Genomic DNA, 15,172 nt, shown 5'->3' with positions numbered 1-15,172 from the left:
AAGAATGAACTAAATTACTGTCAATTCTCAGTTCTGTTCAATTTATACATATAGTAGGTGCACAATAATTGCCTAAGTTGACTTGAAATGAAGTTCACTGTAAATCTCTCAAGTACCTGCTGAATCAAAGCCTTATGTTAAAAGTAACTTTAGTTTGAATAATAGATCATCATTATCTACTTCTTTTAAAATTGGCAATTCACATATGATGATGGTGATTTTGATTGGAATATGAATAATCTCATTCCTTAACCATGCTGGATATTAGAAACTTATTGTACTTGGATGTTTGGATGTTACATTTTCCAAAAAGAACATCATAATAATTATTATTACAGGGTCAGAGCAGTGATTAAGTTTGTAATTTTCCAAGTCCAAATAATTTTGTTAAGTTGTTTACCCTGTTGCCTTATTATAGCTACCCACAAATACGTATTTCTTCCTTATGTCTTATGAAAAGTGAGTTTTCGTAAGTAGGTCAGACGTTAGACTGTACTTTTCCGTATCTGCTGTACTTTTTGGCTACTTCATGCCAATTAGACCAAGAATGAATGTGTAGTATTCCAAATAAGAGCTGCTTCAGGTAAGTGAAGAGTCATACTGGTTCAAAATGAAAATGACATCATTGATCTTTAGCTTCTGGCCCCAGCCTTCAATGACTTTAAAGATGATTTTCTATTTTTAGATGATAATTAGGTTTTCAGTTAAAATTTATGGTGTCTTGACTGTTTAGGAATAATATGCTCATACCTGATTGACTTAGACTTTGTTTCTCCAACAGGTCTAGGTTCCAATTATTATTTTTTTCCTACTATTTTAATGACAAAGTGTGGTGTTTACTTTCTCTCTTGGTTTTGATCACAAATCATAATACTCTGATTTAGACATATGCTGTAGTAGGCACTGCACATCTCGTTTTATATTCAAGACCTTTTTCTCTACCACACTAAAAATTAAACTCCTTCAGAGCAAAGAAAGGAAGTAGAAAGGTTAACCTCCATGTAAAAGTGGGTGCATTTTGAGTCCATTTATTACTGGGCAAATTTAAGGTTCTAGCTAGATTTTAGCCGAAAATGTTCTCTGCCAAATGCATTTTTGTAACATCTTAATATCGACTCCTCTATTCCCATCCTCAAGGAGTAGACTATCCCCAAGGCTTACATTTTAGCTTTTCTACCCAGATATTCTTATCTCATCTCAAAGATAATTCAGTATGTATAAATTCAAGATAGATCCTTGTCTTGCTAAGGGATTTATTCTCCAAACTTCCTAGTGTTCTCTGCACCCAGGCACCCAGACTTGAAGTAGTCACTCAAGACATGTCACATATCACATTTCCTGTACCTGTCAAACCTATCAAATCATCTTGTTAACTGCTTCCTTAAAATGTCCTCTCTATTAATGGTTCCTATGCTGCTACTTAGTCTCATATAACCAGATACCTGGATGGATTGAGTAGTTTTTTAAACAAACACTTATTGAGTGCCTATCAGGTGCTAGGTAGGCATTGTGCTAGTATGGGAGTATATAAGAGTGAATAATTAGTCACTGCTCTGGGAGATCCAAAAGTCTAATGCAGGAGTCAGATAACTAAAGAGACAGTTCACTGTAGTTTGATTAGTGAATACTGTGATAATGATAAGCACAGAGGGTCTTGGGACCACAGAGGAAGGGCATCAGCCGTTTAGTTGCCTCTCGACTCTAGAATTATCTGTATTCCAGTCCATTCCACATTCAGCTTATCTTCCATTGTCATTGCTTCCTTCATGTCCTTTTTCTGATCAAAAACATGATTTCTTCTTAATCCATCCCCCTTTAGTTTGTCTCTTCTCCCTATCACTTTTCTAACTTTGTTCCATGCTTAATGTTCCACCTTAAAAGGAACCTTCTTTTCAATCTTGGCTCCTGGTACTGCCCCAGAAGTATGCCATATTCATTTCCAGTATGGTTCCTTTTGCCCTCCTCATCCACTTATTCAAATCCTAGCCATTTTCTAAGGTCCATCTTAGTTCCTACCATTGCTTCAAAACCTGTGAAGCTTGTCTTATCATCTACTTTTCTCAGCCCTATAAGCACACTATTTATAATATACACTGCCTTACATTGTTAGTGTTATTTTTGTCATCTCAAAAAGATTGTAAACTCTTCAGATCAGACATCTCATTATGTGATGCTTTTGTATCCTTCATAGAGCCTAGCACAGTGCTGAGCTCAAAAAGTAATTGTTGAATTTCAGTAGTATGTTAGTAGGGCATTCCACCCCCCTCCAATATTAAGGATTGATGGACATGAGATTGAGATTATATATTTCTTTGATCTACTGGGAAAAGGATGTCTTTGCCTAAAAGATATGCTTTTATTTTGCATAAAAATGTAAATTGAAAGACAGGAGGAAAAAGGAAATTCATTTACTAAATTCTTTTGTCTTTTCTCTGAATGCCTGATATCACTGGAGGTAATGGAAAAAACACTTGGCATAAGGGACATGGGTTGAGACTGGCTCTGTCATTTATTGTGGAGCTCTGAGAAGAGCCAAAACCCAAGTCTTAGCTTCCTCATCTGTAAAATGGGGTTAATATTACTCAAGATTGTGGTGAAGATTAAATAATGGGTATGGAATGCTTTGTGAACTTCAAAGCAATGTGTAAACCCTGCCTAGTTTTGTTGTGCTCCCATCTTGATACTTGTGAGTTTGTATTTTACAAAAATACGGATTTCTATATGGTATGTTTTGTGATCCATTGATAGTAACTTCTCTGATATTTCCAGGTCAGACTGGTTTCTTGCCTCTGAAGAGGAGACAGACTTCTTTCCTAAAAAAGTAATGAATATGTTATGATACAGGCCACTAGGGAGGGATACCTAACCCAGACTTGGGAGTTGTCAGGGCATGCTTCCTGGAGGATGACACTGACATAGAAGCTCAGACCTGAAAGATGAGTAAAATTGGCCAGGGAATGATATAAGGGAGGGAATAATAAGGAAATGAAAGAGAGAGAAAATAGCTACACTCTGGGAACTGAAAGAAGCTTCATTTGGCTGGCTCTGAAATTGAATCTTACCCTGTACTTAGATCTGCTAAAAATGAGTATATGTATTCATTATTGTCTCTTTCGATTTTAACTCTTTCATAGAAATGATCTTCTGGTACAACTGAATAGAATTTATTTGCAGGGCGTTAACATCTCTTCCTTGTCTAGTATAGATATATTTTACTTATTAGAGCCAGAGCAAGAATTGTTTTCTTTAGACATTGGTCCATTTTATTAATTGTGTTCTCTTTAGCCTGCGATTACTCTATAACTACCAGCTGCCTCCTTCGTGTCCTTTTTGCAAACTATTAGGAGAACTGGAAAGTTGGTTTTGGAGTTTTTGTTTGCTTTTGTCTATAAAAACATTTACTCTGGCATGGTTTGAGGTATTTGGGTTGTGTTTATAAGGTGGGGACACCTCATTTCTGCTTCGTTTAGGAAGAATGGGGAGAAATCTGAGAAAATGTTAGGGTTGGGAATTCCAGAATAGAGAGAACCTCCAGAATGGCACCTGGCATAAATAAACCCTCAGTAGATAGATAGCTACTGGACAAATGAATGTACTGTGTTGGTATAGGCAGAACACATTAAGAGAAAAGAAGAAGATGAAAGAAGATGACAGACTGCTAGGTTAGGGTCTATAAGCTGACAACTGGGAAGCAGGTCTCTAAGAAAACAGCAGACATCCATAAGGAGGCAGGAGCTTAGATGTACAATTTATCATCAACTATGCTTTGCTCAGGGAAGCTTCAGTATCACATAATTTTATAATCATGTATCAGAACTTGGTTAAAACCTTAGTAAACTTCATTCAGCTTAGTCCTCATAAACAAAAAATACTCCTGCTGATCCCCTATAAACCATATGGAAGATCTGAGGGATATTTACAGAGAGAGAGGTAAGGACCTGAAAAATAGACCACCCTCAAGCACTGAGCTGAAGGAAGAAGACTAACAGGTACAGTGTTTGGCTCAAGACTTGTGAAAATGCTATTCAAAAATTTGTGGGGAGAATCAGCTTTTAGCAGACCACTACGTCATAGCAGCATTTTTCTGTAATAATTGAAGAAGGTAATTAAGGAGAGGGGTATTATAATTATTGTTACCAGGGTTTTCAATGCCAGTGAAATTGGTTGGTACTGGAAACACAAGCTGACAATAACATTTAGTCACTGATTTTCTTAATAACTCCCCCCCGCCCCCACTTTCTACTCTGTTTTTCTATAAGATCATGGTTTGCCAGTTACAGAACTTTTTCAGAATTGTAACTTTCATGGTCAGCAAAAAATTCCTGTATACTGTAGAGCTATACCTAAAAGAGAAGTCAAAGAGATCTCAGTAAGTAATTAGGGGAATGTATTTTGGAATATGAAAAAAAGATAATTTATAATGTTTCAATATGTAAGTGCTTAGGGGTGACCATGTTAGAAAACTTAATGAGGTATGAATGCAAGAGCAGAAACTATGGACTGATGTCGGTATGGTATTGATGACCCATATACCATGAGTGCCACTGATCTGATTTTCCAAAGTGAAATAACTTTTAATGAAAAGTATAGTCTTGAGCAGAAGCAAGAAGAACTACAATCCTGCAGCCTGTGGAACAAAAACCACATTCACAGAAAGATAGACAAGATGAAAAGGCAGAGGGCTATGTACCAGATGAAGGAAAAAGATAAAACCCCAGAAAAACAACTAAATGAAGTGGAGATAGGCAACCTTCCAGAAAAAGAATTCAGAATAATGATAGTGAAGATGATCCAGGACCTCAGAAAAAGAATGGAGGCAAAGATCGAGAAGATGCAAGAAATGTTTAACAAAGACCTAGAAGAATTAAAGAACAAACACACAGAAATAAACAATACAATAACTGAAATGAAAACTACACTAGAAGAAATCAATAGCAGAATAACTGAGGCAGAAGAACGGATAAGTGACCTGAAAGAATGGTGAAATTCACTGCTGAGGAGCAGAGTAAAGAAAAAAGAATGAAAAGAAATGAAGACAGCCTAAGAGACCTCTGGGACAACATTAAATGCAACAGCATTTGCATTACAGGGGTCCCAGAAGAAGAGAGGGAGAAAGGACCCGAGAAAATATTTGAAGAGATTATAGTCAAAAACTTCCTTAACATGGGAAAGGAAATAGCCACCCAAGTCCAGGAAGTGCAGAGAGTCCCATACAGGATAAACCCAAGGAGAAACATGCCGAGACACATAGTAATCAAATTGGCAAAAATTAAAGACAAAGAAAAAGTATTGAAAGCAGCAAGGGAAAAATGACAAATAACATACAAGGGAACTCCCATAAGGTTAACAGCTGATTTCTCAGCAGAAATTCTACAAGCCAGAAGGGAGTGGCATGACATATTTAAAGTGATGAGAGGGAAGAACCTACAACCAAGATTACTCTACCTGGCAAGGATCTCATACAGATTCGATGGAGAAATCAAAAGCTTTACAGACAAGCAAAAGCTGAGAGAATTCAGCACCACCAAACCAGCTCTACAACAAATGCTAAAGGAACTTCTCTAAGTGGGAAACACAAGAGAAGAAAAGGACCTACAAAAAACAAACCCAAAACAATTAAGAAAATGGTAATAGGGACATACAAATCGATAATTACCTTAAACGTGAATGGATTAAATGCTCCAACCAAAAGACACAGGCTCGCTGAATGGATACAAAAATAAGACCCATATATATGCTGTCTACAAGAGACCCACTTCAGACCTAGGGACATATACAGACTGAAAGTGAGGGGATGGAAAAAGATATTCCATGCAAATGGAAATCAAAAGAAAGCTGGAGTAGCAATACTCATATCAGATAAAATAGACTTTAAAATAAAGAATGTTACAACACACAAGGAAGGACAGTACATAATGATCAAGGGATCAATCCAAGGAGAAGATATAACAATTATAAATATATATATGCACCCAACATAGGAGCACCTCAATACATAAGGCAACTGCTAGCAGCTATAAAAGAGGAAATCGACAGTAACGCAGTAATAGTGGGGGACTTTAACACCTCACTTACACCAATAGACAGGTCATCCAAAATGAAAATAAATAAGGAAACAGAAGCTTTAAATGACACAATAGACCAGATAGATTTATTTGATATTTATGGGAGATTCCATCCAAAAACAGCAGATTACACTTTATTCTCAAGTGCGCACGGAACATTCTCCAGGATAGATCACACCTTGGGTCACAAATTAAGCCTCAGTAAATTTAAGAAAATTGAAGTCATATCAAGCATCTTTTCTGACCACAACGCTATGAGATTAGAAATCAGTTACAGGGAAAAAACCATCAAAAACAAAAACACATGGAGGCTACACAATATGTTACTAAATAACCAAGAGATCACTGAAGAAATCAAAAAATACCCAGAGACAAATGACAATAAAAACACGACAATCCAAAACCTATGGGATGCAGCAAGAGCAGTTCTAAGAAGGAAGTTTATAGCTATACAATCCTACCTCAAGAAACAACAAACATCTCAAATAAACAATCTAACCTTACACCTAAAAGAACTAGAGAAAGAAGAACAAACAAAACCCAAAGTTAGTAGAAGAAAAGAAATCATAAAGAACAAAGCAGAAATAAATGAAATAGAAACAAAGAAAACAGTAGCAAAGATTAGTAAAACTAAAAGCTGGTTCGTTGAGAAGATAAACAAAATTGATAAACCATTAGCCGGACTCATCAAGAAAAAGAGGGAGAAGACTCAAATCAATAAAATTAGAAACGAAAAAGGAAAAGTTACAATGGACACCACAGAAATACAAAGCATCCTAAGAGACTACTACAAGCAACTCTATGCCAGTAAAATGGACAACCTGGAAGAAATGGACAAATTCTTAGAAAGGTATAACCTTCTAAGACTGAACCAGGAAGAAATAGAAAATATGAACAGACCAATCACAAGTAATGAAATTGAAACTGTGATTAAAAATCTTCCAACAAAGAAAAGTCCAGGACCAGATGGCTTCGCAGGTGAATTCTATCAAACATTTAGAGAAGCACTTAACACCCATCCTTCTCAAACTCTTCCAAAAAATTGCAGAGGAAGGAACACTCCCAAACTCATTCTATGAGGCCACCATCACCCTGATACCAAAACCAGACAAAGATATTACAAAAAAAGAAAATTACAGACCAATATCACTCATGAATATAGATGCAAAAATCCTCAACAAAATACTTGCAAACAGAATCCAAGAACACATTAAAAGGATCATACACCATGATCAAGTGGGATATATCCCAGGGATGCAAGGATTCTTCAGTATACGCAAATCAATCAGTGTGGTACACCATATTAGCAAATTGAAGAAGAAAAACCGTATGATCATCTCAATAGATGCAGAGAAAGCTTTTGACAAAACTCAACACCCATTTATGATAAAAACTCTCCAGAAAGTGGGCATAGAGGGAACCTACCTCAACATAATAAAGGCCATATACGACAAACCCACAGCAAACATCATTCTCAATGGTGAAGAACTGAAAGCATTTCCTCTAAAACCAGGAACAAGACAAGGATGTCCACTCTCCCCACTATTATTCAACATAGTTTTGGAAGTCCTAGCCATGGCAATTAGAGAAGAAAAAGAATTAAAAGGACTCCAAATTGGAAAAGAAGAAGTAAAACTGTCACTGTTTCCAGATGACATGATACTATGCATAGAGAATCCTAAAGATGCCACCAGAAAACTACTAGAGCTAATGAATTTGGTAAACTTTCAGGATACAAAATTAATGCACAGAAATCACTTGCATTCCTGTACACTGATGATGAAAAATCTGAAAGAGAAATTAAGGAAACACTCCCTTTTACCATTGCAACAAAAAGAATAAAATACCTAGGAATAAACCTGCCTAGGGAGACAAAAGACCTGTATGCAGAAAACTATAAGACACTGATGAAAGAAATTAAAGATGATACAAACAGATGGAGAGATATACCATGTTCTTGGATTGGAAGAATCAATATTGTGGAAATGACTGTACTACCCAAAGCAATCTCCTGATTGAATGCAATCGCTATCAGATTACCAGTGGCATTTTTACAGAACTAGAACAAAAAATCTTAAAATTTGTATGGAGACACAAAAGACCCCAAATAGCCAAAACGGTCCTGAGGGGAAAAAAATGGAGCTGGAGGAATCAGACTCCCTGACTTCAGACTATACTACAAAGCTACAGTAATCAAGACAATATGGTACTGGCACAAAACCAGAAATATAGATCAATGGAACAGGATAGAAAGCCCAGAGATAAACCCACGCACCTATGGTCAACTAATCTATGACAAAGGAGGCAAGGATATACAATGGAGAAAAGACAGTCTCTTCAATAAGTGGTGCTCGGAGAACTGGACAGCTACATGTAAAAGAATGAAATTAGAACACTCCCTAACACCATACACAAAAATAAACTCAAAACGGTTTAGAGACCTTAATGTGAGGCCAGAAACTATAAAACTCTTAGAGGAAAACATAGGAAGAACACTCTTTGACATAAATCACAGCAAGATCTTTTTTGATCCACCTCCTAGAGTAATGGAAATAAAAACAAAAATAAACAAATGGGACCTAATGAAACTTCAAACCTTTTGCATAGCAAAGGAAGCTACAAACAAGATGAAAAGACAACCCTCAGAATGTGAGAAAATATTTGCAAACGAATCAGCGGACAAAGGATTAATCTCCAAAATATATAAACTCGTGCAGCTCAATATTAAAAAACAAACAACCCAATCCAAAAATGGGCAGAAGACCTAAATAGACATTTCTCCAGAGAAGACATACAGATGGCCAAGAAGCACATGAAAAGCTGCTCAACATCACTAATTATTAGAGAAATGCAAATCAAAACCACAATGAGGTATCACCTCACACCAGTTAGATTGGGCATCGTCAGAAAATCTACAAACAACAAATGCTGGAGAGGGTGTGGAGAAAAGGAGACCCTCTTGCACTGTTGGTGGGAATGTAAATTGATACAGCCACTATGGAGAACAGTATGGAGGTTCCTTAAAAAACTAAAACTAGAACTACCATATGACCCAGCAATCCCACTACTGGGCATATACCCAGAGAAAACGTAATTCAAAAAGACACATGCACCCCAATGTTCATTGCAGCACTATTTACAATAGCCAGGACATGGAAGCAACCTAAATGCCCATCATCAGATGAATGGATAAAGAAGATGTGGTACATGTATACAGTGGACTATTACTCAGCCATAAAAAGGAACGAAATTGGGTCATTTGTAGAGACGTGGATGGATCTAGAGACTGTCATACAGAGTGAGGTAGGTCAGAAAGAGAAAAACAAATATTGTGTATTAACGTGTATATGTGGAAACTAGAAAATGGTACAGATGAACCAGTTTGCAGGGCAGATATTGAGACACAGATGCAGAAAGCAAACGTATGGACACCAAGGGGGGAAGGTGGAGGGGGGGGTGGTGGTGGTGGGATGCATTGGGAGATTGAGATTGCCATATATACACTAATATGTATAAAATGGATAACTAATAAGAACCTGCTGTACAAAAAAATAAAACAAAATTCAAAAAAAAAAGTATAGTCTCCTTTTTATTTACAAGGCAGGTACAGTACTGAAAAATATGATTTTCTTTAGGATTGTGCAAAAAAGGCTTTCTATTTTAAAACTATGGCCAGAAATTTCCAGACTCTCTCTGAAACTTCTGAAATGCCCATGGAGTCTCTGATGCCTTCTTCCATACTTTGAGAGTCACAGTGTTCTAATGTTCTATATTAAGATAGCACTACTGACTAATTAGCGTAAGTTTTTTTAATTAAACATTTTATTAGTACTGGGCTTATTTTGAGCTATTTGTATTTTCTCTGCCTGTCTTTTGGGAACAACCATGTGTTTGTGAACCAACTGGTCATTGATACTCTTTTTATGGAATAGAGTGTTAATCCTGGTGAAATAAAGATCTGAGTGTAGCTAGAATAAAAAATACTGGTGAATATATGGGAAATACAAAAGATTTTTTCTTATTTTTAAATCTCCTTAAAAGATAAGTGCCTTTTAAATCAAAAATAATACAATATAGGGAATTCCCTGGTGGTCCAGTGGTTAGGACTCCGTGCTTCTGCTGCAGGGGGCATGGGTTCAACCCCTGGTGGGGAAACTAAGATCCCACAGATCTCACAGCACAGCCAAAAAAAAAAAAAAAAAAAAAAGTACAGTATATTATGTTGTTTCTAACTAATTTAAAAATAAAACTATGACAGCAGCTCAAAGAATGGATGGGAAGATGGAAGTATATGCTTGCAAGGCTCTTAAAATACACATGAAATGGGACAATATCCCTTGAAGATTGACTGTGTTAAGTTAAAAGATGCATATTGTAAAGCAACCACTGAAAAACAACAAAACAAAACCCAAAGAGGTACAGCTAATAAGACAATAAAGGAGATAAAATGGAATCAGAAATATTCAGTCCAGAGAATTCAGAAAAAAAGGAAAAAAGGAAAGTCATTGTCCCTGAAACAAGATCAGATCTGTTCTGTCGGCTGGCTGCTTTTACTCCCTACTCCCAGAGCTGTGCGTGAGAAGATGGCCTATATTTCTTTTTATTCAAAGGATTGGTAGCCTTTTTGAAGAACTCAACTTTCTTTGTATTGGAAGTCTTTTGCCAATACTCAAGATGTCTCTCATTCCCCCCTCCCCCCACCTTGCTACTCTCCTGTTTTACAGCCCCAGGTTTATAAGGTACCTATCTCTGTCCCTTCTCTTTGGCACTCCAGGTGGAAAAGCGTCAGTGTTTTCACTTTGTCCCTAACTTCTGTACTTGCCAATCCAAGATGTTGCATAATAAAGATAAAGTGGGATGCATTGATCTTTTATTTTTCTGTGATGTCTCAACATACCTTACCCTTTTCTCTTTCCCCTGAATTCAGAGACATGAAAAATGCTGTAATTGGAAACAACAAGCAGAAAGCCAACCTCATTGTTCTAGGAGCTGTTCCAAGGTAAGTTTGCTGTCATCCCCTTTTCTGCTATTCATACTAAGTTTTGAATGTATTTCTCATTCTCAACCATAAGACCTATCTTTTTTCTGTATTGTCTGTTCTTATTTTTTTTTAATAAATGCTTTGAAGTATATGAAGCATCTCTTTTAAAAAAAATTAAGGTACCAGGGAATGGAATATGAAACAAATGTATTAATACTTTTTAGAGGTTCAGGAAGATCATTGACCCTGCAATAAAAGGATGTGTTGTGTAGATAAGCAGGTACACCAGCCTGAATCTTCCCTGTCTCCTTTGCACTCTGGCAGTTTTTGTATGATTGGATAATAATTTATTAGGATTCGCAAAACCTTTTTTGAGTTTAAAAAAAATTCTTGGTTTTTTAACCCTGCTTTTTTAATTTCTAATTTTTCGAATTTGCTGGTTTTTAAGTTAACATAGAAAGTTTGATTTCTTCTGATGAAGCTAATAAGCTTCCTTTTGGTAGACAGTGACAGTTGTATAACTTCCTCTTTGCCTTTGCTACCCAGAACTAAGTTTTATGTGCAATTGCTGTAAGTTTTTCATTCAGAATTTTTTAATGTTTTGGTTTTTTCTCTTTCTTCTTTTCTATCTTTTAATATAGGATTAATGGTTTTATTGTTTTTAACGTGATTGACCTTTGGTCACTATAAAGCTGTCAGCAGCCTTTCTTAGGGAATTAGTGCTCAGTATATATAAATATGCTTTAGAGAACATGAAGGTTCTACATTAGAACATAAAGGAGATGGTCATAAGTGGTGGATGATTAGAATTTGGGGAGTATTTATTTGTCAGGCTGGCCTGGAGTAGAAATAGGATCTTCTGATCTCCCAAATAGGAGGACTGGAGAAAGAAGAGAGCTTCCCTTGCTTGAAGAGCAGCACAAGGACTCTGAATATTCCCTCTAGGCTAGATCTCTGTGATCTCTGAACTGCAGTATTGGGTATTCAAGGTCCTTAAGATCCGGCAGCACTTGGCTTTGGGAGTCTTCATATCCTGGAGTGGCAGATAACGTGGACTGTGGTGCTGCTGTTTCCACAGAGATCACTTGTGGACAACTTTCAGATTCACAGTTCTGATAAACTAAGATTATATGATAGTTCTGTTGCTCAAAATGAAGAAAATCTCTTTAGATCCACCCCCACTCGATATTCCATTATTAAAGTAACAGCTTATATAAAAATATGACCATTTCCTAGCCCTCCATAAGCTCGCCAAACATATTTTCAGTGTGTGGGATGTATTGGTAGCCTTTTTCTGTAACATTACTTTTAGCTAATGTTTACTTTTAAGTTTTTTAGTCTCTTCTGTTTATCAAGTTCTTTCTTTTTAGATTATTGTACTTGCTTCAGCAAGAAACCTCAAGCACAGAGTTGAAAACCGAATGTGCAGTGGTATTGGGAAGTCTTGCTATGGGTACTGAAAACAATGTTAAGTCTCTACTCGATTGCCATATTATCCCTGCCTTACTGCAAGGTATGTAAAGAAGTCATTTTTATACAAGTAAAAATTAGAATCAGTTTGCAGAGTTTTAAATATGAGTTGAAAGGATGAGTCTCAAATCTGTTTTCTATTAATAGGACTACTGTCCCCAGACCTGAAGTTCATTGAAGCTTGCCTCCGATGCCTGCGCACCATCTTCACCAGTCCCGTTACTCCAGAGGAACTACTGTATACAGTGAGTTTTAGGTGTTTTTGAATCATCAGTTACATTTTACTAACAGCATACTTCTAATTTATTGGGTTGACCAAAAAGTGCCTTCAGTTTTTAAGTAAAAATGAAAGACACATTTTTCATTTTCACCAAGAACTTTATTGAACAGCGTATTCACCCTTTTGTTCCACTACCTTCTGCCGTTTTTCAGGCAACTTCATAATTCCATCTTCCCAAAACTTTTTATCTTTTTGAGCAAAGAACTGTTCCAGGTGCCTTTTACAGTCTTTCAGGAATTGAAATTTTTTCCATTAAGAGAATTTTGTAAAGACCTAAATAAATGGAAATCTGAACGTGCAATGCCTGGTGAATACGGCCGATGAATCAGAGCTTCCCAGCCAAGCTGTAACAGTTTTTGCCTGGTCATCAAAGAAACATGCGGTCTTGCGTTATCCTGATGGAAGATTATGCATTTTCTGTTGACTAATTCTGGACGCTTTTCGTCTAGTGCTGCTTTCAGTTGGTCTAACTGGGAGCAATACTTGTTGGAATTACTTGTTTGGTTTTCCGGAAGGAACTCATAATAGAGGACTCCCTTCCAATCCCACCATATGGACAACATCACCTTCTTTGGATGAAGACCGGCCTTTGGTGTGGTTGGTGGTGGTTCATTTTGCTTGCCCCATGATCTCTTCCATTCCACATTATTGCACAGTATCCACTTTTCATTGCCCACCACAATTTGTTTTAAAAACGGAACTTTTTCATTATGTTTCAGTAGAGAACCGCATGTGGAAATACGGTCAAGAAGGTTTTTTATCCTTAACTTATGTGGAACCCAAACATCAAAGCGGTGAACATAACCAAGCTGGTGCAAATGATTTTCAAGGCATGATTTGGATATTTTGAGTATGTTGGCTATCTCGCACGTGGTATAACGTTTATCGTTCTCAACTAATGTCTTGATTCAATCACTGTCAACTGTTCTACCCGACCATGGAGTATCGTCCAGCAAGAAATCTCCAGCACAGAACTTCACAAACCATTTTTGACATGTTCAGTCACAGCATCTTCTCCATACACTGCACAAATCTTTTTTTGCGTTTCAGTTGCATTTTTACCTTTCTTGAAATAATAAAGCATAATATGCCGAAAATGTTGCCTTTTTTCTTCCATCTTCAATACTAAAATGACTACACAAAAATTCACCAATTTTGATAAGTCTTTTTTTAAATGCACACTGATATGACAGCTGTCACATACGATCTAACAAAATTGTTTTCAATAAAGTTAAAGACAGCGAAGTGCTACTGGAGCCATCTTAACGGAAAAAAACGAACGAACCTTTTGGCCAACCCATATTTAGCATCTCAAAACTGATCTTAACTGTGATAACTGTGTTGTAGAAAAGTCTCAAGAAGTGTTTGAAGTCTTGCTAATTTGCAAATATCAAACGTTGTAGGCTTTGTAAAGAAGTGAAAGATCGTCTCAGATCTTGAGGAATTTGTAAGCCGTTTTTTTTCTTTTGGTTTTTGTAAAAAGACCCTTCTTAATTTCCTAATAGGTACAAATTAAGGAGTATATTTAATGCACTCACTATAGGTTAAATCCAGTAGAGTAGGCTTTGTAGAGAAGGTAGAATTCAACCTGGTCTTGAATAATGGATAAGATTTCAAGAAGCGGAGAGAAAAGAAGCTGTTCTAGGAAACATCTGTGTAAGAGAGAATATGCAGGACAGTGGACAGAATAGTCTAATGCAGGAAGGGAATCCGTGTTCATTTCGGCTGGAGAGGGGAACCAGAAGCAACTTGTTAGAGGCTTACTTACCAGGCTAGAATCAGAGTATGTGTGAGAGAATCTAAAGATCTTTAGAGTCATTCAGTGGTTTTCAAAAACTTCAGGGAGTATTAGGGGGTGTTTTTATCTGTTGATTACTTGGGACTTTCTTAATAAAAATTATCCAGACTAGTATTTTTCAAACTCTTATCCACAGTCCACAGTAAGAATGATATTTTCCACTGCCATACTGTGTGTGTGGGGCAGAAAGGGGAGGGGGTGAGGGGTGGTGGAACATCCTGAGATAGTCTTCACAAAACAGTTACATAAATGTGGTGCCTTCTGATTTCTGTTCTATCCTTTTTCATTAAAAAAAAATGCTGGTTGTGATTCTCTGAGCTGACACACAGAATGTCAGAGTTTCAAAGTGGACACATAATGAATCAGAGATCTTGTCCAGAATCATGTTTTACAAGTATTTCAAGAGTATAAGCAGTCAAGAGGCACAGGCAAAGCAGGCAGGGAGAGGGAACATGCCACGTGCCTCCATAGTTTGTTTTTCCTACATTAGGCCCTTGCTCCTCTGGCTTGTAATGATGCATAAGGTCTGTGAGGTTTATGGGTCACCACACAGCAGGGAGGCTCTAAATTATGAAACA

The 15,172-nt window shown here is 36.9% G+C and overlaps 1 protein-coding gene across 4 annotated transcripts in view; it reads left to right on the top strand.

Moving 5' to 3' along the window:
- ARMC8 (armadillo repeat containing 8) overlaps positions 1–15,172 on the top strand; it is a 106,494-nt gene that overhangs the window by 25,807 nt on the left and 65,515 nt on the right. For all 4 annotated transcript variants that reach the window (XM_004278957.4, XM_033404098.2, XM_033404097.2 and 1 more), the window contains 3 exons: positions 10,993–11,064; positions 12,417–12,559; positions 12,664–12,761. In XM_004278957.4, the coding sequence (XP_004279005.1) occupies positions 10,993–11,064; positions 12,417–12,559; positions 12,664–12,761 (313 nt within the window). The remainder of the gene's footprint in view (positions 1–10,992; positions 11,065–12,416; positions 12,560–12,663; positions 12,762–15,172) is intronic.

Source organism: Orcinus orca, chromosome 5 (assembly GCF_937001465.1).
Source record: "Orcinus orca chromosome 5, mOrcOrc1.1, whole genome shotgun sequence".
Lineage (NCBI taxonomy): Eukaryota > Metazoa > Chordata > Mammalia > Artiodactyla > Delphinidae > Orcinus > Orcinus orca.
Note: the sequence above shows the minus strand (reverse complement) of the source record. Positions and strands in the feature narration are given on the sequence as shown.